Source organism: Gracilinanus agilis, chromosome 6, assembly GCF_016433145.1.
Source record: "Gracilinanus agilis isolate LMUSP501 chromosome 6, AgileGrace, whole genome shotgun sequence".
Classification (NCBI taxonomy): Eukaryota; Metazoa; Chordata; class Mammalia; order Didelphimorphia; family Didelphidae; genus Gracilinanus; species Gracilinanus agilis.
Genome location: NC_058135.1, coordinates 285,640,090 through 285,667,126, shown reverse-complemented (window position 1 = coordinate 285,667,126; position 27,037 = coordinate 285,640,090). Strand labels below are relative to the sequence as shown.

At 57.8% G+C, this 27,037-nt stretch overlaps 4 protein-coding genes across 7 annotated transcripts; 3 read left to right on the top strand and 1 right to left on the bottom strand.

The window, feature by feature from the left end:
* The first annotated feature begins 428 nt into the window (after positions 1-428).
* Positions 429-4,013, top strand: B3GAT3 (beta-1,3-glucuronyltransferase 3). Its single transcript, XM_044680346.1, has 6 exons — positions 429-476; positions 858-974; positions 1,422-1,596; positions 2,179-2,539; positions 2,712-3,002; positions 3,477-4,013. Exons 2-6 carry the CDS (start codon positions 893-895, stop codon positions 3,573-3,575), a joined length of 1,008 nt encoding a protein of 335 aa, XP_044536281.1. The 5' UTR covers positions 429-476; positions 858-892; the 3' UTR covers positions 3,576-4,013.
* Positions 4,014-4,264: 251 nt separating this feature from the next.
* Positions 4,265-6,203, bottom strand: ROM1 (retinal outer segment membrane protein 1). The gene is made up of 3 exons (XM_044681022.1): positions 5,491-6,203; positions 5,073-5,319; positions 4,265-4,878 (listed from the first exon to the last, which is right to left on the bottom strand). Exons 1-3 carry the CDS (start codon positions 6,078-6,080, stop codon positions 4,663-4,665), a joined length of 1,053 nt encoding a protein of 350 aa, XP_044536957.1. The 5' UTR covers positions 6,081-6,203; the 3' UTR covers positions 4,265-4,662.
* A 436-nt stretch (positions 6,204-6,639) lies between these two features.
* EML3 (EMAP like 3) lies at positions 6,640-17,239 on the top strand. 3 transcript variants are annotated; one of them, XM_044680160.1, is made up of 22 exons: positions 6,640-6,783; positions 6,890-7,109; positions 7,202-7,462; positions 7,634-7,738; positions 9,988-10,055; positions 10,427-10,550; positions 11,361-11,531; positions 11,805-11,874; positions 11,972-12,082; positions 12,374-12,469; positions 12,865-13,020; positions 13,125-13,266; positions 14,235-14,386; positions 14,468-14,593; positions 14,673-14,804; positions 14,908-14,975; positions 15,062-15,150; positions 15,395-15,492; positions 15,592-15,679; positions 16,208-16,306; positions 16,540-16,670; positions 16,820-17,239. In XM_044680160.1, the coding sequence occupies exons 1-22, from the start codon at positions 6,762-6,764 to the stop codon at positions 17,021-17,023; spliced, it is 2,733 nt and encodes a 910-aa protein (XP_044536095.1). In that variant the 5' UTR covers positions 6,640-6,761; the 3' UTR covers positions 17,024-17,239. The 3 variants fall into 3 exon arrangements, with proteins under 3 accessions (XP_044536095.1, XP_044536094.1, XP_044536096.1); XM_044680159.1 differs by having other exon boundaries at positions 7,199-7,462; XM_044680161.1 differs by lacking the exons at positions 16,208-16,306; positions 16,540-16,670; positions 16,820-17,239 and having other exon boundaries at positions 7,199-7,462; positions 15,062-15,139; positions 15,592-15,673.
* Positions 17,240-17,890: 651 nt separating this feature from the next.
* Positions 17,891-26,880, top strand: MTA2 (metastasis associated 1 family member 2). Of its 2 annotated transcripts, XM_044682130.1 has the most exons (19): positions 17,891-17,958; positions 19,272-19,339; positions 20,137-20,230; positions 21,829-21,946; positions 22,108-22,171; positions 22,484-22,601; positions 22,834-22,936; positions 23,110-23,209; positions 23,331-23,519; positions 23,642-23,716; positions 23,852-23,910; positions 24,021-24,118; positions 24,213-24,352; positions 24,566-24,794; positions 24,899-24,988; positions 25,120-25,236; positions 25,781-25,794; positions 25,841-25,977; positions 26,141-26,880. In XM_044682130.1, the coding sequence occupies exons 1-19, from the start codon at positions 17,931-17,933 to the stop codon at positions 26,304-26,306; spliced, it is 2,007 nt and encodes a 668-aa protein (XP_044538065.1). In that variant the 5' UTR covers positions 17,891-17,930; the 3' UTR covers positions 26,307-26,880. The 2 variants fall into 2 exon arrangements, with proteins under 2 accessions (XP_044538065.1, XP_044538064.1); XM_044682129.1 differs by lacking the exon at positions 25,781-25,794 and having other exon boundaries at positions 17,894-17,958; positions 25,120-25,238.
* Positions 26,881-27,037: the final 157 nt, after the last annotated feature.

Sequence of the window (27,037 nt, the reverse complement as noted above, 5' to 3'; positions counted from 1 at the left end):
CGCCTGCTCGCCGAGCATCCTCCGAATTGGGCCTCCGGCTGAGGGGACTAACGGGGGTGGGGAGGAGTGGGGGCGGGTCCGGTTCGAAAGGCCTAGAGCACCCGGGGTAGGACTGCCCAACCCCTCCCTTTTCTGGGCTTAAGTTTAACCTGGCTATCGGGTACAATGTAGCCAAGGTCTGACTGCCCCTCACTGCAGGGCCCACGTGACCGTCCCAGGCACCTTCTTCGGGCCGCGTGGCTCCTCGGCGCTCGGAGCCACGTCAGGTGCGCGGGCCGGAGGTGACGTTGCGGGTGCCGGTGTTTCCGGAAGTGAGGGGCGCGGGAAATCTGAGGGGGTGGGACCAGGGAGATATTTGCACCGGAAGTTAGGGGTGGGTGGAGAAAGTGACCGGAAGTGAGCACCTGCGGACCGGCCAGGAAAGAAAAAGGCCAGGAGGAGGAGGTGTCTACCCCTCATCCCGGACCCTGTGGCGGGTAAGGTCGGTGGGTTGAAATCAGAGACCCTGGGCCCTACTGTCAAATCTCTGTGCTACTGCTCTGCCTCCCCCTATTACTCCTCAGATCCTAGCCGTGGCCACTCTGTCTCCTTCTCACTCCCTTGCAGTGAACAGCGGCGGCCTCTTTGCCCATCCTCCCAACTGCCCCTTCTCTCCCCATTCTGCGCCCCCCCCCCAGATCCCTTAGGCTTTGTCCCCCTCCCTAGCCCTCTCTTCCTCTACTCTAGCCCCCAGCCAGGGCCGGCTCTGCCCCTTCCCTCCACATTCTGCCTCCTCAGTCCCCCGCAGACCCCATTGGCAGCTACTCCGGCCGCTCCCCCCCCCAGCTCTGCCCCTTCTCTCCCCACTTTCCTCCCAGCCCGGCCTCGTCTATTCGGGCCTTCAGCCCCGGTCATGAAGCTGAAGCTGAAGAACGTCTTTCTCGTCTACTTCTTAGTGTCCCTGAGCGGCCTCCTCTACGCGCTCCTGCAGCTTGGTGAGGAGGGGGCTCGGGAATTGGGGTTCCGTGGGCTCCTGGCCTCCCCCTCCTGGTGGCCTGCGGGACCAGCCTTTCCGCTTCCATGAGGCCCAGGGCGGACCCCTGGTAGTCCACGTTGTTCGATCTCCGTTTCCAGGCTCCTGCAGACCTGAGCCCTTTAGCGCTCCCGGAGGGAGAATGAGGCCAATCTCGCTGAAGGAGCTGCCTGGGCCTGGGGTATGTGGGTCACAGAGGCAGCCTTCTGGTATGAGGTGCTGGCTGCCTCCCTTGGAGGCCCTTGTGTTCTGCCCCCTCATTTTACAGATGGGGAAACTGATAACTAGAGAGGTTAAGAGGCTGCCCAGGTAGGAAGATAGTGATTGAAAGTGGACAGACTCCTTCTTTCTGGAAGGTCTGGGTTCTCTTCTCTGCCCTACCTATTGTTCCTCCCTTTCTCCAATCCAGGCCAGCCTTGTGACTGCTCCCCACACCTTCGGGCAGCAGCAGAACACTTACGCAGGAAAGACCTTAAGATCTCCCAGTTGCAAGCTGAGCTTGGCCGGCCACCTCCTGCCCCCGCCCAGCCCCCGGAACCCGAGGCTTTGCCCACCATCTATGTGGTGACTCCTACCTATGCCAGGTACCTGCTCTGTCTGGCAGCTGGAAAACATGTGCCGTGTAGTCAGGGACAGGCAGTGGGACCAGGGCCGACCAAAGGCCTCACATCCAACCCTGAGAAGAGTAAGATCAAAGATCAGCTGGAGAAGCCCAGAATGGGCACTGAGAAGCTGGTTCGGAGTGAGGCTGAAGAGAGGGCGAGTGTGAGAAGCTGTCAGTAAGATGGCCTCATAGAATCCCTGTATGCCCTCCCTGGGGTCCAGCTGAACTCAGACAGGGAACCAAGAGGTCTTTGCAGGTTTTAGTGTTTCTGCACACACGGCTCATTTTGTTCTAGCCGTAACCTTGTGAAGTAGGTACTACAGCTCTCCTTTCCCAGCCAAGGAAACAAGTTGAAAGGTTACAGGACTTGCCCAGGTCACATTGGTAGCAAACATCCAAGGTATGGGTCATATGGAATCCTAAGTATAGGCTTCTGCAGACTCTGAGAGCATTGTAGAGCATTCTGTGTTTGGAGGCTATATCTAGGGTCAGCCATGGAGGGGTGGTGGCCCATTTCAGTTCTCTCTCCTCCCTTTAGCCTTGATCTTTCTTCCCTTCTCAGGCTGGTACAGAAGGCTGAGCTGATCCGCTTGTCACAGACCCTGTCCTTGGTACCCAGACTACACTGGGTGCTGGTGGAGGATGCTGAGGCCCCTACTCCACTGGTGTCAGGGCTCTTGGCAGCCTCTGGCCTCAGATTCACTCACCTGGTAGCCCTCACACCTAAAAGCCAGCGGCTTAGAGAAGGGGAGCCAGGCTGGGTCCGGCCCCGGGGTGTGGAGCAGCGAAATCGAGCCTTGGCCTGGCTCCGAGGAAAAGAGACTGCAGCTGGTGGGGAAAGGGAGCCGCCCCCTGTAGGGGCTCGTGGGGTCGTGTACTTTGCTGATGATGACAACACCTATAGCCGGGAACTCTTTGAGGAGGTGAGATGGAGGTGGGAGACAGAGAAGCCATTTGTATTGAGTGTGTGCCACATGTGGGGGTGAGGCTGCTTGTGGAAGAAGAGGTGCCTTTGAGGAGGGTGGGTTTTGTGTATTGCTTCAGAACCTGTTCCTGCCTTGGTAACGCTCCATCTTAATCTGTTTTATCCTCAAGATGAGAGGAACCAGAGGTGTTTCAGTGTGGCCGGTGGGGCTGGTCGGTGGCCTCCGGTTCGAGGGACCCCAAGTGCAGGGGGGCCAGGTGGTGGGCTTTCACACAGCCTGGGAGCCTGACCGGCCCTTCCCTCTGGACATGGCTGGCTTCGCTATATCACTATCTCTTCTTCTGTCTCGGCCTGGGGCCCAGTTTGACCCCACAGCCCCCCGGGGCCACCTGGAGAGCAGTCTCCTCAGCCATCTCATCGACCCCAAGGATCTGGAACCCCGGGCTTCCAACTGCACTCGGGTAAAGGGTCGGGAACCGAAGGGGGAAGGGTTGTGGGTAGAATTAGAAAAGAAATAGTTTCTCGGGTAGAAACCTGCAGTCATTTGTCATCAAAGCCTCTTGGCATAGTGGGCTTACTAGCTGAACATTTTAAAATAAGAATTCATAATATTTAGAACTTTAGAATCCTGCCATCACAGGTCAGGCGGAGGGTCTGGCCATCGAAGAGGAGAGGCATGGAAAATGGCAACCCTAGGATTCAACAGGGGAGAGAACAGGTCTTGTGAAAGTAGACAGTTAGTACCCCAAAGGAAATCTGCCCTTTTGGTTAGGAGGCCAAGGAAGAGAGTGCCTCACGTAGACTGGATTGAAGTGTTGTCCTGGCCCCTGCACTCCCTTCTCCTCCCCTCCCCAGATCGTCCTTAAGGGCCTCTATAAGCTCCAGGTAGGCTGTTGTGACTGGCGCCGTCTCTGACTAGGGTGGGCCAATTGCAGGTGCTGGTGTGGCACACAAGAACTGAGAAGCCCAAGATGAAACAGGAAGAGCAGCTGCAGAGACAGGGACGGGGCTCAGACCCTGGCATCGAAGTGTGACCAGGGCTGCCGCTGACCTCACATGATGATGAGACTCCCTGGGATGTAGGTATGCTTCGAAGAGTTGGCTCTCTCATCTTCCAAGGACCTTCCAGAGCCAGGGCCTACCCCCATAGGTCTGGTAGCCCCACACAGTGACTATTCCCAGGGCTCCTCCCTCCCCCCACTTTGTTGCCAGGAAGAGCTTGCCAAAGAGGACAAGAGGACAAGTGGACAGTGGTCATGTGCCAGCTCAGCCCCTGGGTGGGGAAGACATCCAAGGACAGATGGACTCAGCTGGAAGAACAGGGACATTTGCCCCATGAGCGGTGCTGTTTAGTTTCTCAGTGGGCATGGGCATGCATTTCAGGGCCTGATCAGAAGGGGGCTGATGGGTCCCTCCCCACAGTGAGCATGTTCCCCCATTCCTACCTCCAGAATAAAGTATGTCAATCGTGACTTTTCCCCGCCCTTCACTCAGTGTCGCTCACCTCCCCACTGCTCCTCTCATGCTTTCCCCCTCTACCGCCAACACCCAAGAGACACAGGGCCTGAATTCATTTTGAGTCAGGTCAGGGCTCAGTTTGGTATTAGGGCCCTACTGAGCCAGGAAAAGACACGGGAGAGAAAGCCCTGCTTGCCTTTGTGAGAGAGCAGAGTTCTTTCCCTTCTCAAAAAAGAAAGAAAGAAAGGTAGGCAGGAAGGAAAGCTTCAGGTGTCTGAGGTTTATTGGTTTTGTCCTCATGAAGATTTTGGCCATTTCTCCCTAAGTGACTGGCCAGGCTCTCTTCCCCTTCCCTATCCTTAGTACCTCCTTCTGGTCCCCCCAGGAATGGGCCCTCTCCTCTTCTACCTGTGTCAGGGGTGGGGGCTTTGAAGTGGATGCTGGGTTTCTTAGACTATCTTTAGCTACTTCTGGGTAACTCCCCTGTTTTCTGGCTGTCACCCCTAATCTAGTTCCCCTCCTTTCTTCCCTCACTTTCCCCAAGACTCTGCTGTTGCCCCTTATTCCTTCCCCTCTGGAGCAATGTGGCTCAGCATGGGCACTGCAGGGGGAAGCCTCTCCTCCTTTTGGCCTCCCCTTTCCCCCCTTCCCTTCTGCAGGGTGCTAGGCTTCTGGTGGGACCTCCTCAGCTGGGGCCTCTGGTGGAACCTCCTCCGGCACAGGTCTCTGAGCACAGAGTCCCTGATGGAAAGCACTTTTCAGCGTCTCTCTGAACCCCCCTGGGAACAGATAGCCTTGGGTCTCGCCCTCCCCGTCTATGGCTCCCCCCAGGCCCTCTAAAGCCGTCTGCAGGTAGCGAAGTCCCAGGAGCACCAACACCTGCGAGGGGCAAAGGGAGAGAAGTCAGGCTCGAGTTTGCTATGCCTCAGAGGCTCGAGGGCTGAACACAGCTTGTGCCAAGAGGGCCAGGGGCTCTCCAGCCTCTGCCCCAGATAGTGAGGTTTCTTAAACCCCAAGAGTTGGCAGCCCTCAGACTGATCTGCCCAGCTCTCTGGAAAAGGGATTTTGCTCACCTGCAGGACCAAGGTGACGCCCAGCACAGTGCCCAGGGTGCTGGCTAGCCCCCAAAGGTGCCTCAGCAGCACTCCGTGGCAGCCCTGTTCCCAGAGGTTGAGGCTGCGCTGCCGAGGGTCGGAGAGCGGATAGGCCTGGGGGTTGGAGAGCTGGTTCTGCAGGCAGGGCCGAGGGGCGTTGGGATTACAGCAGGAGAAAGGGACCCCGTCGATTAAATAGAGTCCTTCCACATTGCTCTGGAGCTGGCTGCCAAAGAAGAGGAGGGGCTTTCTGCCTAGGGACCCCCAAAGGCTGGTTCTCGGGAAGATCAAGCCTTTGTTGGGGAGGAAGGGAGAAGGCCTGGGGCAAAGCGGGTGGGAGACAGAGGGGCAGGGCTGCGGGACCAAAGAGAAGGCCTAGAAGCCGATGATCACTTACTCAATGATGTCCTGGTTATTGGGGTCCAGATATCGGTTACTGATCCACTGAACAGTGAACCAGTCCTTGTAGCTGTGCCGCCCGCAGCAGTGGTGCCCCAGCTGGAGCTCGTCCATCAACCGCTTAGCATTGCAGTGCCCTGGCACCTCTGTATCCTTGTAGTGAGCCAAGGCTGCCCCTAGACCGTCCTCCAGGGCAGCGTCCAGGCCCCTGGGCAATGCCAGGGCCAGACCTACGGCCAGTACCAGGAGACCCCCACCCCCAACTGTCCCAACCACCAGGAGTGGTCCCAGCACCCCTCGCCAAGGGGGGTATCGGGCCGCATCCAAGGATGCCCTGGTGGCTCCAGCCCCCACCACCCCCATGCCTAGGGCAGCTGCCCCTGCCGCCAAAGCTGTCTTGGGGAGGGCTGGAAAGGAGCAGGAGGGGTCCAGGAAAGGACTTAGCTGCCACAGCTGTACGAGGAGGTAGCCACTAGAGATTAGGGTGAGGCCACCAGCCAGTGCCAGCAACCAGGAGAAGAGCCAGAGCCCCTGGGCCAGGCGGATCCGGGCCTGGAGGGGCAGGGAAAGGGGCAGAATGGCAGCCATCTCCCATCTCTGCCCTGGGGGAGTGTGGAGGGGCCTGCCTGGGGACCAGGGCAGGGCCAAGGCCGCTGAGTCAGCCTGGCTTGGCTCAGCGCTGGGTTAATGCCAACCTGACCCCAATACCCCAGGGAACCACCCCCGGGCCCTAATAACTTTTGGCCCTCCTCTCCCCTTCACCCCCACCCCCACCCCCCAGGCCCGCACAGATTGTCCTGGCCCCACCCCCTGGGAAGACGGACAGTCCTGTAGCCCCTCCCCGTCTGGCCCCCGGCGCCGCGTCCCGACACGCACGCTTTGCCCCAGGCCATGGGGGGTGGGGGGAGGTTCGGAGTGGGGTGCTGTCGGGTCTCCTTTCTCATGCACCCCGAGAAAGGGGGAGCAGTGTGCGGGGGCGCCCCCGGCCGAGCTGTGGGCCCGGCCCCGCCCTCCCTTCCGCCCCGTGGGAGCGCGGCCGCCCGGGCAGGGAGGGGTTACCAGGCGGCCCGGCCCCCCCCAGCGCTTCCTGGCTGCTCCGCGTCCGTCCGGCGGCCGGGCGGGCGTCTGTTTGCCGCGCAGGGTCCGGGATTGCTCCCCTGGCCCTAGGGAGCCCGAGCGCGCCCCGACGGGCCCGTGCCCTCCCCGGGCGGGCCATGGCCCTGGCGGCACCTCCGCAGCCTTAGGCGCGGCCGCACCCCGGGGGGCAGGATGGCCGGGGCCGCGGGCCCGGGTGAGTGCGGCCCCGGGGCCTCGGGAGGGGCCGGGAGGACAGGCAGAGAGGGCCGGGTGGGCGTCGGGGCTGAGCCCCCGGTCATGGGCCCTCTCTCCCCATGTAGGTGAGGGCCAGACTGGGGGCCCGGACGGCCTGGGGGCCTTGAGCCAGAGGCTCCGGGTCCAGGAGGAGGAGATGGAGCTGGTGAAGGCTGCCCTGGCTGAAGTCCTGCGGAGACTCAGGATGAGGGAGGGGAGCCCGCTGGCCCCAGGCTCCCTGCAGGCTGCCAGGGAGTCCGCCGCCGCTACCGCAGCCGCCTCCGCCTCCGCCTCGATGAGCGCCAGGTATCCGGCTGCCCTCGCACCTCCTGCCCCCTTCCTCCCTGGCGCTCGGTGCCCCGGGGCCGGCCTCACCTCTTCACTGTCTCCTCCAGCAGCCCCGCGGCCCCCCCTGGACTGCCACCCCCCACCAGCCCCTCCTTGGTGAGCAGGGGCACCCAGACAGATGCGGAGCCTGAGGCCAGGCCGACTTGTGGCCCCTTCAGCCTGAGCAATGGGCCCCCAGCCCGGGCTGGGGGCTGCGAGGAGGAGCCGGGGGGTGCTCAGTCAGAAGGCGGGGGCAGCAGCAGCGGGGGCACCAGCTCTCCCGGCCCTCCCGGGGCGCTCCGGCCCTTCCAGCTCCCTCAGAGGGGAGACACGTGAGTTCCTCGGGCACGGGGGAGTGGTGCGAGCCCCAGGGTGGGGGGTGGCCTCAGGACTCTGCACCTGAGATCTTTCCCCTGCCTGGCAGGAGTGAGAAGGGAGCCCGGAACCTTAACTTCACCTTCCTCCTTGCCCTGCCCACCCCTCCCCTCCGGCCCCCACTTCAGGCCTCGGCGGAATTCCTCCTCTTCCTCCTCCCCCTCGGAGCGGCCCCGACAGAAGCTCTCCAGGAAAGCGGTGTCCTCGGCCAACCTGCTGCTCCGCTCCGAAAGGTGGGCTTCCGCCAGCGCTCCAGAGCCTGCTCCCTCCCTCCCTCCCCCTGTTCCTCAGCCTTCCAGTGTGCTTGCCAGATGCAGTAAGAGAGGAGCCTCCCTGGCTCCTCCGAGCCCCCGGCCCTGCTCCCCGACCCCTCCCCCGGGATGGGCCAGTCCAGCCAGCTCTCATCAGCTCCTCTATTCATTCGTTCCACAAACACTCAAGGTAGTTTCTCGGCCCTCACCACGACGAGTGCCAGTGCAGCCGATGCCATTATGTCCCTGTTTCACAGATGATGAAACTAAGGACTTGGCCAGGGACACTTGGTCACCCAATGTCTGAGGCAGGCTTCAAACTCAGATGTTTGTAACTCCTCCATCAAGACACTGCCCCCCCCCCCCAACACCTCCTTTGTTTTTTTTCCCCACCCCTGTGCTGGGCACTGGAAGGGGCAAAGATGCTGACTATGTGGGAGGAGGCCATCTCCTCCAGGGGTTCTTAGCCTGTGGGCCACCAACTTGTTTTAGAAAATAGTTTAAAAACTGTATTTCAGCTTAATGAATCCTCTGGATTCCACTTTATTCACCTGAAAACAAGAGTCCAAAAAGGGACTCCTAGCTTGCCAGACCATTGAAGGGATTCGTGATACCAAAAAAAGGCTAAGAACTAGTCTAAGCCTGTAATTTTACTGGGGGGGGAGGGGAGGGAAGGGAGAAGAGGGGGAGGGATGGCACAAAGACCCACTGAGGGAAAAAAAATGTGATTTGAATCTGGGCACGCCAACCCACTCCTCAAGTAGGTCCCAACCTTGCCAAAGCACTACGTTCCCAGCACATTTCAGCCAGGCCATTAAGAAGTCTCCCCACCCCCCTCCTGTCTGTTGTGTTAGACTGTGCAAATGGGGCTGTGGTAGGAGGGTACCCAGGTGCCTCCCACCCGTCATGGAGCTAGGAGAGTCCCCAAGCAGACAAGACACCCCCAGATGTTTTGCCCAGCAGCCTCCTGGCCGATTGCCCCGGCCTTAACTGTTCCCGGGAGGTCATCTCTGCCTTTGAGGCCTTAATCTGGTCAGGTGGTCAAAGGGCCCCTACCCAGCCTGACCCATTCTACTCCTGCCATCGTGGAACCCACAGGGGAGATGACGTGTTCATCAACCCTCATTTCTCTATTCTTTAAGGTGTACTAAGCATGCACTTCCCAACAGCCTGGTAAAGCAGGTGACAAAGATTATTATTCCCATTTTTTAGATGTGGAAACTGAGGTGGTGTGTCGAGCACCCAGCTGGTCGAGGCTTCCTCTCTGCTGGAGCTCCTGGCTCTCTTGACTTTGAGGATGGGATTCTTACTAACATATCATACCTAGAAGCCGTGGATAGCCATAGAACTTGTTAGTGTCCACGGCTGACTAGTCCTGATGTGGAATAAGAAGTAGAAACAGTTGTGTTTGGAAGGAGGGGAAATCTTGATGGTAACGTGACTTGGGAGCCCCAAATGGAGCACCCTTAGGCCACGGGACATTTGGTCTCTTCTCCAGTGTTGTCCTTGCATTTCTTTTTGGTTGGGGGAAGCAGCCTCACCTTCTCTTCAAAGGACCCTAAAAATTTCATGGACATCGTGGGCAGCAAGAAGTTTGTCCCTTCGGGAGAGACCTGGGTTTGAATCCTGGCTCAGACACTTAGCTTACTACCTGTGTGAGACTATTTCCTTATCTGTAAAATGGGGACAGTAATGCCCAGGGCGGGAAACAGCGTGAGCTCGGAGTTCCACAGTTAGCCGCTGAATGAAACCTGAATTCAAAGCCTGCCTCTGACTGCTCCTTGATTCCAAGTCACTACATCCTTTCAGGGTCTCAGGTGAAGCTTTAGAGTAGACGGCACTTACTGGTCTTCATGGGCCGAGGGTGGCTCCCTGGAATGTTCCACCTTCCCCGGAGGGCCACGGTGGTAGCTAGGGGGTAGCAAGGTGGCTGGATCGGTGCTAGATTTGGAGTCAGGAAGACCTGAGTTCAGATTGGCCGCAGGTACTTACTAGGTATGTGACCCCAGGCAAGTCACTTCACTGCTCTGCCTCCGTTTTCCCATCTGTGAAATGGAGGTAACCATAGCATTGAACGAGACCATGTTTGAAAAGGCACTTTGGAAACCTTCAAGTTCCACATCCTTGCCAGCTTTAGTTAGGCTGTTTCTGGATGCTAACCAGGCTGTCTCCCAGACTCCTCTTCTCAAGGCCTGATTCGCCTCTTGGCTTTTTTCACCCTCTCTCTGTAGCCGAGGTGGGAAGGATCCTGTCTCCAGCCCTGGAGGACCTGGTTCTCGGAGGAGCAATTATAATCTGGGTAAGGACAGATCTGGGTTGAAACGGGGCATTTTGGGTGGGAGGAGGACACCGGGGAGGCCTCCAAGGAGCGTGGTTGCCTCCAAAGATAGTGAGCTCTCCATCCCCCGAGGTGGCCCAGCAGCAGTGAGTGAGGATTGCTCGATAGCTCTGTGGTGGAGGTGAGATTTGTGGTCAGTCTGGGGCCCTTTCCAGTTCTGAGACTATGGAACTCCCTTGAGTGAGGTCGGGGCTCCAAGGACAGACTTCATCTCCCATTTTGCTCCCTTTCTCCCCGTTAAGAGTCCCTGTGGGGCTCAGGAAGAGAGAGCTCTGCCTGGCAGGGGGAGAGAGAATTGGACAGTAACCCTGCTCTCCCTGTCTCCCCTGCAGAGGGCATCTCGGTGAAGATGTTCCTTCGGGGTCGACCCATCACCATGTACATCCCGTCGGGCGTCCGCAGTCCCGAGGAGCTGCCCAGTGGCCCACCCCCTGAGAACCTCAGCCTTGACTGGGTGTATCCTCCCATCCTGTCCCCTCCTCTCCTCCAAGTTTCCTTCAGACGAGCCCCGAATCTTCTTGTCCCTCTCCCCCAGTGCCCTTGCCAGCCTTCTCCCCCGAAGCTCCCCTCCCTCGACTTCCGATTAGAGCAGTTTCCCAATTCCGCTCCCGCCACATTTAGTATTCAGCCCGAGCTTGAGGCCACATGGGTGGCTTCCAGGAGCCTTCCGTGGAGTAGGGGGCGACATGGGAGGCCCCTATACGTTTGTTACTAGGTAGTAGACACTGTGAGTCTCCTAAAGCGATACAGAAAGACTCTGAAGGCAGGAGAGTCTCCGTTTCCCAGAGAGGATCGAGGAAGGTGGCCCTGAGCTGGGCAAAGACGAAGCAGGCTAGGCATGGAAGAAGGCACTCCCGAGTGTCCTGAGGTCCTGTGGGGGGCGGGTCAAAGATGTCCAGATAAGGAGTTAGGATTTATTGTAGAGATAATAGGGAGACACGGAAGGCGCTTAAGGGAGGAGTGACGGTCAAAGTGGTGTTTTGGGAAGGTGCCTTTTGGTGGCTGTTGTGGAGAGAGATCAGAGGGGAGATCAGAAGAGAGAGGGAGGCTTCCCCATTCTCTGATTCTGGGGGGTCTCTGGCCCTGGCAGTGATGAGGCCCAGAACCAGGCTGATGGCTTTGAGGGGGAAGAGAAGGCGGTTGGAGGCAGGATGGGCAAGATTCAGCCCTGCCGTGTGCTGGGAGATGGAGAGGGAGGGCAGCCCGGGTGACTGAGGTTGTCTCATCTCGGGCCTCTTTTCCTTGACCTTCCCCTCCTCCTCCCAGCTATGGGTACAGGGGCCGGGACTCGCGCTCCAACTTGTTTGTCCTGCGCTCTGGGGAAGTCGTTTATTTTATCGCCTGTGTGGTGGTGCTGTACCGGCCCGGAGGAGGCCCGGGAGGCCCTGGGGGGGGAGGCCAGAGACACTACCTGGGGCACACCGACTGTGTGCGCTGGTGAGGCTCAGCCCCTTGGCTGGGGCGGGAGAACCCGGAGGGGAGGGAAGGTGATGGGCTAACCGGGACTAGAGTCAGTTCCTCCCACAAGGAACTTTGAGCAAGATCTTTTGCCTTTTCTCTATGGCCACAGTTGGGCCTTGGATCCTCTGACTGTGAGGCAGCTGATACCTTAGAACTCACCTAGGCCAACTACCCACAGCCCTGAATTCTGGGGTCCGAGGGGGGCTCAGACCCCTCCCCCACTGGCACATCCCCTTCTCCACCCTTTAGTCTTGCCGTCCATCCTGATGGTGTCCGAGTAGCTTCTGGACAGACAGCCGGGGTCGACAAAGATGGGAAGGTACTGTGGGATCTCGAGCCTGGACAGGGTGGGCCGGGGGTCTGAGCCTGTTTAGTGACTTCCCTTTGCCTCTGGCCCTCTGACTTTTTACCATCAGCCACTTCAGCCGGTGGTTCACATCTGGGATTCAGAGAAGCTGCAGAAGCTCCAGGAGATCGGCCTCGGGGTGTTTGAGCGAGGGGTCGGGGCCCTCGCCTTCTCTGTCTCGGTGAGCCGGCCTCTCCCCAACCTTGGAAAAATCCACAGTCCGGGCCCACCCCAGGACCCCAGGACCCCAGGGAACTGGGCTTGTCTCTACCGATAAAGGCAGCCCTCCCTGCCTTAGCACGGTGCCTGGCCCACAGTAGGTGCTCAATAAACGTTGGCTGACTCCCTGTCTGCTTGCCATCCTCTTGGCCCCTGCGCTGGGGCCCATTTTAGCCCTTCCGTCCCCTCTCCTCGGGACTCCCTCAGGCCCAGGGCTCCCCCTGAGGCCCCGATGTCCCCTCGCCCCCCCCAGGATCAGGGCAGCTTCCTTTGTGTGGTGGATGACTCTAACGAGCACATGTTGTCCGTGTGGGACTGGAGCCGAGGGACCAAGCTGGTGGAAATCAAGGTGAGGGCCCTGGGGGGGCTGGGGGAGGAGCCTCTTGGGGCCTCACGTGGGGGAACAGTGGTTGGCCCAGGTCAGGGCAAAATCGTGAGGTAGAAGGAAAAGTTAGAGTCTCGGAGCATCTCTGTGGTTCATGGAGCCTCCTCTCAGGAGGTATTGGCAGTGTGAAGCAGTGGCGAGTACTCTGGACCCGGGTTCAAGTCCCACTCTGTCCCTTACTAACTATTGGTCTGACCAAGTCATGTGGGCCTCAGTTTCCCCCAGAAGGCACTCTTAAGGCCCCTTCCAGCTCTCCATCTCTGAGCCTAGGAGGCCGGGGCTCTTGGGCTGGCCCGGCCCAAGGAGCCGGGTGCCGGGTGCCGGCTGGCGGTCTCACACCCAGCTCTCCCTCCCTCCAGAGCACCAACGACTCTGTCCTGGCCGTGGGCTTCAACCCCCAGGACAGCACTTGTATCGTGACCAGTGGAAAGTCTCACGTGCACTTCTGGAACTGGTCTCCTGGAGGAGGGGCTCTGGGGAACGGGGGCCTGGCGAGGAAACAGGGCGTCTTTGGGGTGAGGCCTGCCAGAGGGGCTGGACGGGTGGGGACGGGGTGACTGACCTCTGACCCCCAGAGGAAAGTACTCACCTTTAACCTCTGCCCTCTGACCCCTCCCAGAAATACAAGAAGCCCAAATTTGTCCCCTGCTTTGTCTTCCTCCCCGATGGAGACATCCTCACTGGGGACTCAGAAGGGACCATCCTCACCTGGGGGCGGAGCCTGCCTGACGCCCGGACCCCAGGCAGGGGTGGGGCTAAAGGTATGCCCCTCCCCCATCCCCTTCCCCCCAGGGTGGCCCTTGAGGAGGGCTGGGAAAGGGCTGGGAGAGGCCCTTCCCCGGCTGGGCCTCGGTTCTGTCTGTGAAATGAGAGGGTTGGTCAGGGCTCCATCCCAGAGCTTGAAGAACATTTTTCCATCCTCACCCACCTCTACAGAAATTTAGTGCCTCCTTCCATTATTAATGGAGGCAGCGAACCCCGGCCGTCTTAGGTTCCCCTAGACTGCCACTGGCCGGGCTGCCATGAAGGGGAAGCCTTTTCTGCCCTTGCATGGTTGCTGAGGCTGGTTCTTCCAGCTCTGCCCTTCTGGGGCCACCCCACCCCCTTCAGGCTCTTACAGTGCCATTATTTATTTATTTATTTTTAGTTTAAAAAAACCCAACCTGGCCGGGGGTGGGGGTGGGGTGGGGTGGGGCAGCTGGGTGGCTCAGTGGCCTGAGAGTCAGACCCAGAGACGGGAGGTCCTGGGTTCAAATCTGGCCTTAGACACTTCCCAGCTGTGTGACCCTGGGCAAGTCACTTGACCCCCATTGCCCATCCTTACCACTCTTCTGCCTTGGAGCCGATACACAGTATTGACTCCAAGATGGAAGGGGAGGGTTTAAAAAACAAACAAACCCAACCTCCTTCTGTCTTGGATCCAGTCTAGGACACTGTCTTAGACCAAGTATTAGACCTAAGGCACAAAAGCCCAAAGGGCTAGGCAATGGGGGTGAAGTGACTTGCCCAAGGTCACACAGCTAGGGCCAGATTTGAACCCAGGACCTCCAGTCTCTGGGCCTCTTTCTACCTAGCAGCTCCTGATAGGCCGTTCCAAGGTTCTTCCCAGCTGACATTCTGGGTTCTAAAGGACTCGTTAGAGCCGGCCTCGTGCTCAGTCCTTTTTGCTCTTCCGGTCTGTTGGCTCCACGATGACGTGCATGGGCCTCCCTTCTCCTTCTCCGTACAGAGACGTTTGGGATTGTGGCTCAGACCCGAGCCCACGAGGGCTCCATCTTCGCTTTGTGTCTCCTGAGGGATGGGACGGTGCTGAGCGGGGGTGGGCGGGACCGGCGGCTGGTCCAGTGGGGGCAGGGGCTCACGGCTCTCCAGGAGGCCGAGGTAAGGCCCGGACTGGGGGGAGGAGGGCGGGCTGGGGGGGCTGGAGGGCAGCCCCCCCATCACGAGCTCCCGACCCTCCAGATCCCAGAACAGTTTGGAGCTGTCCGCGCCATCGCCGAAGGGCTCGGCTCAGAGCTGCTCGTGGGCACCACCAAGAATGCGTTGCTGAGGGGGGACCTGACTCAGGGCTTTTCCCCCGTTATCCAGGTTAGGCCTGTGTGGAGGGGGGGCTTGGGGGGAGCTGGGAGGGAGGGAGGGAGAGCTGACGCCCTCTGTGGATCCCCAGGGCCACACGGACGAGCTCTGGGGCCTCTGCACTCACCCCTCCCTGAACCGCTTCCTCACCTGCGGCCACGATCGGCAGCTCTGCCTGTGGGATGGCGAGTGCCACGCCCTGGCTTGGAGCCTGGACCTCAAGGTACTGGGCCGAGAGCCCTCCCCCATCATCCCGGGAAGCATGGCAGGAGGGGGGCCTCCGAGCTTGTGGGCAGCATGACATCTCTGACCCCCTCCCCCTCCAGGAGACGGGCCTCTGTGCGGACTTCCACCCCGGTGGGAAGGTCGTGGCTGTGGGACTGAACACTGGGAGGTGAGAGGCGGAAAGGAGGGGAGGGAGGGAAGGGTGAGCTGGGGCTGGGGGAGGCGGCCGGCGCCCATCCTCTCCTCTGACCCCAGGTGGCTGGTCCTGGACACAGAGACCCGGGAGATCGTGTCGGATTTCACGGATGGTAATGAGCAGCTCTCAGTTGTCAGGTATAGTCCAGGTGAGAGCCTCTCCCACCCCTGCCCCCACCCAGAGGCCTCTCTCCCCGCCTGCTCGTCCCCAGGCCCCGCAGCTGCTTGTTCTTTCCTCCCCTGCGTGTCTTTTATGTGCATAACGGTGGGTCAGTTGTCTCCAGGCCTGGAGGGGAGCCGCCTGAAAGCAGAGGCTGGTTTGCTCTGGCCGAGCTGATTGGCCCCAGTACACCCTTAATCAGTGCTTGTTGACTGACTGGCTGACTCCTACAGATGGGATGTACCTGGCCATAGGTTCCCACGACAACACCATCTACATCTACGGAGTGTCCAGTGATGGGGCCAAGTGCAGCCGGTTTGGCCGATGCCTGGTGAGTGTGCTGGACGAGGAGAGCGGGAAGGGGCTTACAGACTCTCCTAGGAAATGGCCTGGAACTGGAGGCTCCAACTGGGACCCTTTCCTTCCCCAGGGGCACTCCAGCTTCATCACCCACCTAGACTGGTCCAAGGATGGGAACTTCATCATGTCCAATTCTGGGGACTACGAGATCCTCTACTGTGAGGAGGGGTTCACAGGGGTGGGTCACAGAGAAGCCACTCACCGTGGCTCCCAGCTAGGGTGGTAGAGGGGGGACGACTGCTGGATGTGGGGCAGAGCGGCTGGGTTTGAATCTCTGGGGCACTTCGGGCCGGGCACCTCCCTTCTTCAGCTTCTGTAAAATGAGAACATTGGACTAGATGATCTCTGGGGCTGGCCCAGCTCTGACATTCTAGTTTTTAAGGCCCCTCTGAGCTCCGACAGTCCCTTCCTGCTTTGACATTTGATATTTCTATTTTCTAAAGCCCTTTCCGGCTCCAAGGCCTGTGATCTCATGAACCCAATCCATGGAAAAAGTGCTCAGCAAAGACCTTTAGAGAAAAATCACTGGGGATCCTGGCTGGGAGGGTGGGCCGGCTTAGGCACTAGATTTGTGGGCAGATCCCCAAGGCCGGCTGGCTGTTTCCTCTCTCCACGTTTTCTTCAGTCTTCCGAGCTGATGGAAAGGGATTGACCTGAGCTGGGTTTCTTCCTTCCCTTCCTCCCAGGGGACGTGGCAGGGGGTTGCAAGCTGCTGAGAAATCGGTATGAGAGCCGAGACCGAGAGTGGGCGACCTACACCTGTGTCTTGGGTTTCCACGTGTATGGTGAGCCCCCAGCCTGCCGGAGCTAGCTGGGAACACCGAGGAGGGGGACGCTCCACTGGGGCTGCCCGAGAAGGCCCTTGGGTGGAGGGGAGGGCCAGTAGCCTTGGCCCAGAATGCAGTGTTGTGGGTCTGGGAATGTCCGGGAACAATAGAAAGGCCAGGCCGTGGGTGGCCCGGAATGTGGGAGCTTGTACTGCGGAGGAAGCAGGAATGAGGAGGGCTTGACTCGGTAGGCGTGTGGCCGGATGGATCGGACGGAACGGACATCAACTCTCTGTGCCGCTCCCACAATGAGCGAGTGGTGGCCGTGGCCGATGACTTCTGCAAAGTGCACCTGTTTCTGTACCCCTGTGCCAAGGCCAAGGTGAGGGGGGAAGTCTGGAGGGGCCGCGGGCAGGGCTCCCTCCCTCTTAGCCTCAGTTGGCTCATCTGTAAGTGGTGCGCTCCTACCCCGGCGCCTGGGCCCCATCCCACCTCATTCTGCCGGTTCTAAGATGTCCTCCCCACCCCCAGTCGCCCAGCCGAAAGTACGGAGGCCACGGCAGCCACGTCACCAGTGTCCGGTTCACTCATGACGATTCTCACCTCATCTCGTTGGGAGGAAAGGATTCGAGCATTTTCCAGTGGCGCATGCTGGGTGGCGGGGGCCCTGGCCCGCCCCCCCCCACGCCCTCCCGGACCCCTTCTCTGTCCCCTGCCTCATCCCTGGATGCTTGATCTCACTAGGACTAGATGGAGCGGGTGGGCTTAGAGAGTGCTTCTCCCCTCCCCCACGCCACCCGTCCGCCTCTTCCAACTTGGTTACATTCCGTGCCTTCTCCCCGCGGGGAACACTGTACAGAGCCGCAGGCTGAGCCGAGCAGCGCGCCCCCCTCGCCTTCCCCCGACCCCGCCACAGTCAGTGCAGGGGCAATAAATGAACCATGCAAAGTCCGGCGCCTCTGCTGTGTCCTTCTGCGGGGGCAGGGCTGGGGGTGGAGGGAGGCGGCCCCCCCCCCCAGTTCTGTGCCCGGAAAGCATTTGGACGCTTCTGACCCTAGGGGCCGAGACTGCCCGGGTGGGGGGAACCGAGGGCCAGAGACCACAAGGAAGAGAGAAGGCAGGGCTGCATGCAAATGAAAAGCAAAGGAATGCAAATGAGGGGCCGGCCGCTCCCTCCCGGGGTGGCCTCGTGCTGGGGCGCAGCAGGGATGCAGCTAGGGAAGGGTTACGGTCCGGCCCCTCCCCTCCCTCCCGGCCCCGCCTCTCCCGGCCAAGGAGGCGGAAATGCCCGAACGCCGGGGGCCACGGGCCGGAAAGAGCCGAAGCGCCTCCGGAAGTGGCCGAAGCGCGGGCGCCCATCCTTCGGGCGCAGCCGGAAGGTTTCCGGAAGGGCTCGGCGCTGAGGCAGGGCTCTGTCGGGACGAACCGAACCGCGGGACCCGCGACGCGGGACCGGGGGCCGGAAGCAGCTGAGCGGGCCCGCGCTGGCCTCGGCGCGTCCTGGGCGGGAGGCCGAGGCGGCAGCGGCAGCGCGGGATGAGCCGGGGTTGAGGCGGCGGCGGGGCCGGAGCCGGGGCCGGGACCGGGGCACCGAGCAGGGCCGAGCATTGCCGGGGCCTCCCTGCGGCCAAGCCGGGCGGCCATGGCGGCCAACATGTACCGGGTGGGGGGTAAGTACCGCGCGCTTGTAGCCTCGCGGGAACCGGAACCAGAACCGAGTTCACCGGGACCGGGCTCTGGGGGGGGGGTGAGTCGCGGGCAGCCGGGGGGGGGGGCATGAGAGAGCGCATGCGCGCACGGGATCCTGGCCGGGGGTCCCAGAGGGGAGGGCGCATGTGCGGCAGGCCCCCCAGGGGTCCCGGTTGCCTGGGGGCAGGAGGGCCAGAACTACTCTGGAGGAACTTGACCACCAGAGCCTTTGCGGCTGGTACCGGGCTGAGGGCCACCCCCCCTTAAGGGACTCCAGGGTGTCTGAGAGGGACAGAGCCCCTATCGCCGAGCCCCGCGCCCCGTGTACTCAGCGCGATCCGTTGTCGCGACAGGGCCACTCATAGAGCCCATACAGCTTATGCGGGATACCCTGTCCCGACCGCGCCGCTCTTGGGGTACAACTCGTGTCCACATCTGTCAGCGATCGGGCTGGGGGGGTGAGTCCCAGCACCTGGGGGGATCCCCAGCTCCTTTCTGCGTAGGGGGACAGTTTTCTTGTGGGGGTTGGGGAAATAGAGCTAAGTTCGTCTTCGGTGGGAGCTTGGGAGCGCCTTTCCACTTGAGCAAGACAGTAACTTTTCCTCCTTGCCTGGGCGCTAGCGGTTAAGCCTCCGTGTCCCCTCTCCCCCGCTCCCAGTTTGGTTTAAACCTTGGTTTACTCGCTCCAGCCTCGAAACCTGGCCTGGGCCGTCCCCCTCCCTGGCCCTCCAAAAAGTTAGCTGGCTTCTGGGGCACCAGGAGAAGCCCGGACCGAGGCCAGCCCTCCAGGGAGAACTGGTGAAGGGGAAGGATACTTATAACAACCAGCTGGGGATGGGGGAGGGCAACCGTGGTGTCGCAGCTCTCCGTCTGGACTACAGACAGTCAGGGGCTGCCCTTGGCCTTGTCATCGCCCCCAGAGTCAAGCTTTTTAGTGCTGCAGCCTAACGCTTTCTGATTAATGGGTCCTTTTTGTTTTTGTAAAGATACTCCAAGCCTTTGTGATGAGGAGGTCTAAGAGGAGGATTATCTGAGTTTTGTCTTTGTAACTCCATTACTTAGAACATAGTAAATGCCGATTGATTGAATGATTGAATCACAGGGAGAGGTGGCCAGGGAGTCCTAGGCAACTGAGTGACTTTGGGCTAGAGGCCAATCCCAAGTTTTTTCTTTCTTCTCTCCCCCTTCCCTTCTCTTTTGAGTGTCCTCACTTCCACCTTTTTTATGGTACATCCTTCTCCCTCACTGGGCTCCCTCAAGCTTAAGCAGCTTCTTCAAACTCTTCCCACTGCAGATTACGTCTATTTTGAGAACTCCTCCAGCAATCCTTACCTGGTGAGAAGGATTGAGGAGCTCAATAAGGTGAGTGTTTGTGTGTTGGGGGAGAGGGGGGGGCAGGGAGATCATTGAAATGAAATGTGCCTGTGAGAATGTGAGCTGAAGGTTAATATGGGAACAGCATGCTTCTGTGGGGCTTCTGTTCTTTGTGTGTGTGGGCGGTTGTTGCCTTCACTTCCTCTCCTTGGCCTCAAAGGACAGAACTTGGAACAGTGGGCAGCAGTTAGGGAAAAAGGTAGGTTTTAGATCAATGCGAAGACAGACTTCCTAGCAAGGGCTACCTGAGAGTAGAAAGGGCAACCTCAGGAAGTAACTTAGTTACTATAGCCTGTAGCTTAAGTCTGGTTGATCATTTTGAGGCAGTATTGGTATTAGTTTTCTGGTGGCCAGAGTGGAGGACTTCAGGCCCCTTCCCAATGCATACTCCTTAGAGGATTCTCCTTATTGTCTCAAGCATCCCAAACCCAGCTCTTGCTGGGTTTATCTTGGCCCTGGCCTACTTCAGAGCTCCTTCAGTGGGAGGAGACTTGAGAGGCCCAGGGCCTCGGCAGTGGTGCTTTGGGACTCACAATTTCCTGAGGTCTTTTTTGCCATTGAGTGCTTAGAAAATGAAATCCTTCTATGTGACCCTGGGCAAATCACTTAACCCCCTTGCCTGGTTCTTACTGCTCTTCTGTCTTGGAACCAATACATAATGTTGATACTCAGAGGAAGGTGGGGGTTTGAAAAAAAGAAAAGAAAATGGATTCCTTATTAGTGGCCCTGTTTTCCCTAGATACGCTTTAACACCCAGTTTCCACCACTTTTTCCTTTTTTCCTAGACTGCAAATGGAAACGTGGAGGCAAAGGTTGTTTGCCTTTTCCGAAGACGGGACATTTCTAGCAGCCTCAATAGCCTTGCTGACAGCAATGCCAGTGAGTCTTTTCTCCCCCTCCCCTCATGTCCTCAGGCCTGGGCAGGTCCTTGCAGGTGATTTCTCTGGTCTGATGACTGAGATGGGGGGGATGTGTGGGATGTGTTTTGGGAGTGGGGAGCAGGTCTGCATGGAGGGGTTAGGGCTTGTTTTCACACGTCAGAAAAGTAGAATGGAGGAGGAATGTGATGAGGAGAGCCAAAATGTGGGTTTTAAGGTGGGGGAGACAATAGGGGATGGGAGATGAAGGAGGTTTTTGTGGGGAAGATGGATACAGTGAACCTAATCATCAAGAAATAGAGACTTGTGGACAGCTTTTGGATGAACTGGAATTGTGGGCAGAGAACTGGAAGTATTGGTTTAGGAAGAGAAGGTCCTAAAGGCATAGTGCAGCCTACCTTGGGGAGTGGGGCAAGTGGTTTATAGAGATAATAGGGTATCCAGTTGGGCCTGTAGTAAGAGGACAAGGAAGGCTGCTCTTTTGAGCAGGAGAGAGGCTTTGGGGAGAGCCAGGATTTCCCTTTTTTCTCCTCCTTTTCATCTTCCTTCTCTTTGTTTTCTTCTCTTCCTCCCTTTCCTCCATCCCTCCCTGCCTCTTTTTCTTCTTTCCTTTTCCAAGCACTATTCATTTCCATCATTTGTCCCCCTTTTCCTTTTTGATCTCTTTGCCCCCCTCCATTGATGTTTCAATTTTCAACTTCTTAGACTAAGGTTCCAACATAAGGGGTTAATGGGGAACCAGGCTCTCCCAAGTTTCATAGCCCCTTGGGGTTTACTGCCCCATCTGGCAGGGGCTGACCTTGGCTTTGTCCAATCAGGAGGGTTGTTGGGGGTGTGGTCCCCTTGCCTAAGCCTGGTTTCCGGAGCACAGAGGCGAGGGGAGGGGTCAGCTGTAAACTCCTCCCCCACCCCCTTTCTCCCTGGTGGTTGGAACAATGGCTAATGGGCCTGGGCTTGTTGCTATGTTGCTCTCCTGTTCCCTTCTCCTTTGCTTGGCACCCATCCCTATTAACCCTTTTACAACAGGGTTTCTTAGCCAGCTTACGGCATTTAGGAGGGGAGGAATAGTGTTGTTGTTGAGGAGGAAGTCTGTCTCTGAAAGCTAAATGCTGTGTTCCTGGCAAAGAACAAGTGACATTTTATGGTTCTACGGGTCCTACCTAAAGTATGGGAGCCCTATGAAGTCTGAGGACAGGCCTGGATAGATACAGTCTACTATGACTTCACTGGGGTTTAAATCCCCAGGTCTTCTATTTCTCTTGGCAATACCTGTGTATTGTGAGGTCTTAGCCTCAACCCTTGGGGCCTGGGATGAATCTCTAAGGTGATCTGGATAGCGAGGAGAAGGGTTATGGAAGTTCTTCAGTAAAAGCTTTAAACTCAGATCATTAGAGATGTAGGATGTAGCAGCATAAGGGAGCATGTGTAATCCAGGCCAAGATGGAGGAAGGAAAGGAAAGATTGTGGCAGCCAAGGAAGGAAAGACAGAGACAGACCGGAGGGGGAAATGAATGAGCAAACCTTCTTCCCTGCCTTCTCTTCCTCTCCCTGCCCTCCCCTCCCCTCCCCAGCTGCCCTTCATTCTCTTTTATCTCCCAGGGGAATTTGAGGAGGAGTCCAAGCAGCCAGGAGTCTCAGAACAGCAGAGGCACCAGCTGAAGCACCGGGAGCTCTTCCTTTCTAGACAATTTGAATCATTGCCAGCTACCCATATACGGTACGGACAGGCCACAGTCATCTCTTTTGCTCCCACCATTTCCTTCTATTTAGTTGGGAACTGAGAGGCCCTCTGTTCCCCAAGACAAAGAAGGGGGCATTGGGATATCACGTGGGATGAAGGTGGGGGGTTGTGGATTTAGTGACCCATCCTTCTTGCAGTGGGAAATGCAGCGTGACTCTATTGAATGAGACGGACATCCTGAGCCAGTACTTGGAGAAGGAGGTAATCTAAGAGGGCTGAGTGGGCGGAAGGAAGGGATCTGAGTAGTGCCACCATGGGGTAGAGAACAGCAGAGGTGTCTCCCGGGGAGACCCAGCCTTCCTTAGCTAGTGTGGGGAAGTAGCATTCCTCTAGGGTTAGGCTAATGAGGGAGAAGCCAAGAAATGTTGAGAGGCAGCTCTGGGGTTTTGGAGAGAGACTAGAGCACCATGTCAAAGGGGTCTCGGAGAGCCCTGATTAGAAACGGTATTGGAGGGACCCCTTTGGGGAAGGGGAGGCTCATTTCAGCTGGTTCCCCACCCTCCTCTGTTTTAGGACTGCTTCTTCTACTCCTTGGTGTTTGACCCTGTCCAGAAAACGCTTCTGGCTGACCAGGGTGAGATCAGGGTTGGCTGCAAGTACCAGGCTGAGATTCCAGAACGACTGGCCGAAGGTGAGGCCATAAGGTGGAGGGGGAGCCCAAGGAATCTGCTTGAGGGAGGGGCCTTGGGGAAGGGCATGGTTTAGTAGATGGGGGAAGAGGGAGAAGTCCTCCCTGGCTAGAAAGGTCATCAGTTTGAGGAGGCTCAGTATGGGTGGAGGGCACCATGCCTGCAGGAAAGGGGGCCAGAGGCCCTCCCTGTACCTTTTCCCTTTCATGGCCACAGCATTCTTCTTTTTTCCAGGTGAGTCTGATAATCGAAATCAGCAGAAGATGGAAATGAAAGTCTGGGATCCAGACAACCCCTTGACCGATCGGCAGATTGACCAGTTCCTCGTTGTGGCCCGGTGAGGGGTGGGTGGGTGATGTGACCCTAGGTTGGGGGCGGTGTGGAGTGGAGGCCCCAGACTAACCCTTTCTCAGTCCCAGGTTGCTTTCTCAAGGCCACCCAATCTTTTTCTTCCCTCCCCATCTCCTCGAAGCTTCCTTCCACCCCTTGACCTGCTGTTCCCTCCTCTAGAGCGGTGGGCACCTTTGCCAGGGCCCTGGACTGTAGCAGTTCCATTCGGCAGCCGAGCTTGCATATGAGTGCAGCAGCTGCCTCCCGAGACATCACCTTGGTGAGTGGACACTGCCTGGGTTGGGGAAGTCAAGGGACTAGGAAGGGCCCAGAGATGACTGGTGCCCACATCTGCTCCTGGGCTATTTCACAGCCTCCCCACTCCATGTTGCCCCCATTAGTTTCACGCCATGGACACGCTGCAGCGGAATGGTTATGACCTGGCCAAGGCCATGTCCACACTGGTGCCCCAGGGTGGCCCCGTTTTGTGCCGGGATGAGATGGAGGAATGGTCGGCCTCTGAGGCCATGCTTTTTGAGGAGGCGCTGGAGAAATACGGCAAGGATTTCAATGATATCCGTCAGGACTTTGTGAGTAGTGAGGCTGTGAGAAGGGCTAGGTTAGGCAGCAGCAGCGGCGGCGGCAACAGCAGCAGGGGGCTCGGGGTCCTCGGGCTAGGGTGCCGCCAGCTCACTCTGCATCACCTCCCCAGCTCCCCTGGAAGTCTCTCGCCAGTATTGTCCAGTTCTATTACATGTGGAAAACCACTGACCGATACATCCAACAGGTGAGGATTGGTCTAGAGGATCTGGGGGGAAGGGGATTAGCTGCTTTTAGGGGGAGGAGGCCAAGCCCTGGGATGACCCCTCTCTCCCTCCTCATGCTGCTTTCTGTCTTTTTTTTTTTTTTTTGTCACCTCCAGAAAAGATTAAAAGCAGCTGAAGCTGATAGCAAACTCAAGCAGGTCTACATCCCTACCTAGTAAGTAGAGATGGGGTAGGGGGAGCATGGGGACTCCTGGGCTGGAAGTTGCTCTCCAGCCTCTGGCCACTGGCCTGTAACCATCCATTCCTGTCCTATTCCCACCCCAGCACCAAGCCAAACCCGAACCAGATCATCTCTGTGGGGTCGAAGCCTGGTATGAATGGGGCTGGATTCCAGAAGGGTCTGACCTGCGAGAGCTGCCACAGTGAGTGTCTCAATTTGTGCCTCAAAGTTCAGGGAAGCTAGGCTTGTCCTTTATGACTACCATCCCAACAGTTGGCCTTTTTCTGTTTTTCTAGCCACCCAGTCAGCACAGTGGTATGCTTGGGGCCCCCCCAACATGCAGTGCCGTCTTTGTGCCTCCTGTTGGATATACTGGAAGAAGTATGGGGGGTTGAAGACTCCGACACAGTTGGAGGGGGCAGCACGGGGTACCACCGTAAGGACCCTGGGTTTGGGAGTGGAAGGGGTCGGCCTAGAAGGGAGGAGGTTAAGAAAACTGTCTGTCTGCACCTTTTAATAACAGGGAGAAAATAGTCTGGAAGCTTTGGATTCATGAGCTAGTCGACATTGTGCTCAGCTGGTTTGGAAAGTGGGGGTGCGCCTGACCCAGAATTCTGAGGGTTGATGCATCAGTTCTTCTTTCTATCAGGAACCACACTCCCGAGGCCACTTGTCTCGACCTGAAGCTCAGAGCCTTTCTCCTTATACAACAAGCGCCAACCGGGCCAAGCTATTGGCCAAGAACAGGCAGACGTTTCTCCTACAGACAACTAAATTGACTCGTCTTGCCAGGCGCATGTGCAGGGACCTGTTACAGCCAAGGAGGGCTGCTCGAAGACCGTACGCCCCCATCAATGCCAACGCGATCAAGGCTGAATGTGAGAATGGGCAGGAGAGATTTATTGGAGCAGTGGGGATGGTTTGCCCAAAAGCTGTATTGGCCCTGCTGGGCTGGGAGTCACCTTGACTTTTGTGTCCCTAGGCTCCATTCGGCTCCCCAAGGCAGCCAAGACACCTCTCAAGATTCACCCCCTGGTGCGATTGCCCCTGGCAACCATTGTCAAAGATCTCGGTATGGGGCCAGGGCCTGGTGTCTTAAGTGGGGATGGAAGAATCTGGTTAAGATGGGGATTCTCCAGGGAAAGAAGGGAGGGGAGGAATGGGGCTGAGATTAAAGATCTGGCCTTTCTCTTTCCTCTGTAGCGGCCCAGGCTCCACTGAAACCAAAAACCCCACGAGGCACGAAGACGCCCATCAATAGGAACCAGATGACACAGAATCGGAGTTTGGGGGGCATTGTGGTGAAACGGGCCTATGAGAGTGTGAGTTAGGGACCCAGGCCAGCTCATCCGATGGGTTGGCTTTGGGAACAGGACGAGATGGTTGTCCGTTTCTTCCTGGTTCTTGGTCTCAGAGCTTAAAGCCAGGAGCAGAGGGGTTGCAGTGGCAGCAGTGACAGAAATCCATATCCACACACATGTTCAGACTTACATGCTGGCATTTATGTAGCATTTTAAAGTCCGGGAAATGCTTTGTAAAATGCTTTATAAATATTAAGTCATTTTATCCTCATGACAACCCTGGGAGATCCTTGCTTTTCTTATCTTCATTTTACAGATGAAGAAACTGTGAGGCAGAAAGTAGTTAAGTGACTTGGCCAGGATCACACAGCTTAAGTGTTTAAGGCAGGATTTGAACCTGGCTCTGATTTCAGGCCCAGTGTTCTTACCCACTGAACCCCTTGGCTGCAGAGAATCCAATTTCAGCCCACTTTAAGGATATGTTTCTTCCCTTTTAGCTTTTCCAGAAGTGGGATGGTTGCCTTAGGAGATCCAGGGCTCCTAGGAGCTGAGCTCTGGCTGAGCCATGGGGGGTGGTGTTCCCTTTATGTGTGAGTTTGAGAACTCCCGGCTCCCTCTTCCAGGTGGTTCCATTTTCAGCCAATGGCAGGCCCCTCGTTTCAGGGATTCGATCAAGTACACAGCCTGCCGCCAAGCGTCAGAAACTAAACCCAGCTGATGCTCCCAATCCTGTGGTCTTTGTGGCCACAAAAGACACCAGGTAGGGGCCAGGAGATGGTATTGTGGACTTGGGGGGCTGACAGATTTGGGGGGGGTCAAGGGAAGAAACAGGTACAGTAAGCAGGGATAATGGGCTTGAGCTTCAACTGATTACATTTAGCATGTCTTTCAACTGGCCAGTGCTGTCCCCTCTTCTTTGCCAGGGCATTACGGAAGGCCTTGACCCACCTGGAAATGCGTCGGGCTGCAAGGCGGCCCAACTTGCCATTGAAGGTGAAGCCGCCTCTGCCTCCAGTCCGGGCCCCAATTCCTCCGCCTCTGCCCCCACACCCGGCCAGTACCAACGAACCCATTGTCTTGGAGGATTGAGCATTCTTGGGGGAAGGGAAGAGAGCTGGGAGGGTGGCCTCTGGTTCCCTCCCATGCTCCCTATGGACAGGGGCATTTACCTGGGGGCTGGGGTCCTGGGAGGGGATTGGAGGGCTTGCTGTAGCTTCACAGATGCCACTTGTCTGCCTCTCCTTGACCTCCCCTAGGTCCTGGGCAAGTAGGAAAGGGACTGGCCCTGGGACAGGTTTTTTTTGGGGGGGGAGGGTTTTTTAAAGTTTTTTTAATTTTTTCCTCCCCTTGTTGGGGAGCATGGGAGGGGAAAGTAGGGTACCAGCAGGTACTTGTGGGGGTGGGGCGTGCACTGCCATGTCTCAAGTCTTGTTTTATTTTCTATTTGGAGTTTTACTCCCATCTGATGTCCAGACTTAATTGGAGTTAGAGGCCTGGGAGCCTGGGCAAGCTCAGCTCCTTGTGCTCACTCTTCTTCCCTTCCCCCACATCCCTGCCTTTTGTACACCAACTCTCAGAAATAAAGACCCTTTGTCCGTTTTTTAACCTTGGGATCTGTAATCTGTTCTTAGAGCAACAGAAATAAAAATGCTGTTTTTCTTCAGCCTTCTTGGCTCTGCTGCTCTCTGAGGGGGATGGGCCCAGGGAGGACTGGCAGAGTGTGGACAGTGGGCAGAGGGAGGCTGCCCCAACCCCAGAGAGAGCTTCCTAGTCAGTTCCATGGGGTTGGAAAGCACAGTCTCTCTGATGGGGGGCAGACT

What these genes read in the sequence shown, in the direction of transcription:
- B3GAT3 (XM_044680346.1), top strand. Translation starts at nt 893, where the DNA reads ATGAAGCTGAAGCTGAAGAACGTCTTTCTCGTCTACTTCTTAGTGTCC. An exon ending in GTGACTCCTACCTATGCCAG is followed by an intron (nt 1,597 to 2,178) that starts GTACCTGCTCTG and finishes TTCCCTTCTCAG; the next exon opens with GCTGGTACAGAAGGCTGAGC. An exon ending in GGGCTTCCAACTGCACTCGG is followed by an intron (nt 3,003 to 3,476) that starts GTAAAGGGTCGG and finishes GGCCAATTGCAG; the next exon opens with GTGCTGGTGTGGCACACAAG.
- ROM1 (XM_044681022.1), bottom strand. Translation starts at nt 6,080, where the DNA reads ATGGCTGCCATTCTGCCCCTTTCCCTGCCCCTCCAGGCCCGGATCCGC. An exon ending in AATAACCAGGACATCATTGA is followed by an intron (nt 5,320 to 5,490) that starts GTAAGTGATCAT and finishes CTTCTTTGGCAG; the next exon opens with CCAGCTCCAGAGCAATGTGG. An exon ending in GCGTCACCTTGGTCCTGCAG is followed by an intron (nt 4,879 to 5,072) that starts GTGAGCAAAATC and finishes TGCCCCTCGCAG; the next exon opens with GTGTTGGTGCTCCTGGGACT.
- EML3 (XM_044680159.1), top strand. Translation starts at nt 6,762, where the DNA reads ATGGCCGGGGCCGCGGGCCCGG. An exon ending in CTCCCTCAGAGGGGAGACAC is followed by an intron (nt 7,463 to 7,633) that starts GTGAGTTCCTCG and finishes CCCCCACTTCAG; the next exon opens with GCCTCGGCGGAATTCCTCCT. An exon ending in CCCTCGCCTTCTCTGTCTCG is followed by an intron (nt 12,083 to 12,373) that starts GTGAGCCGGCCT and finishes CGCCCCCCCCAG; the next exon opens with GATCAGGGCAGCTTCCTTTG.
- MTA2 (XM_044682130.1), top strand. Translation starts at nt 17,931, where the DNA reads ATGGCGGCCAACATGTACCGGGTGGGGG. An exon ending in CCTCCCGAGACATCACCTTG is followed by an intron (nt 23,210 to 23,330) that starts GTGAGTGGACAC and finishes TGCCCCCATTAG; the next exon opens with TTTCACGCCATGGACACGCT. An exon ending in GGGCAGCACGGGGTACCACC is followed by an intron (nt 24,353 to 24,565) that starts GTAAGGACCCTG and finishes TCTTTCTATCAG; the next exon opens with GAACCACACTCCCGAGGCCA.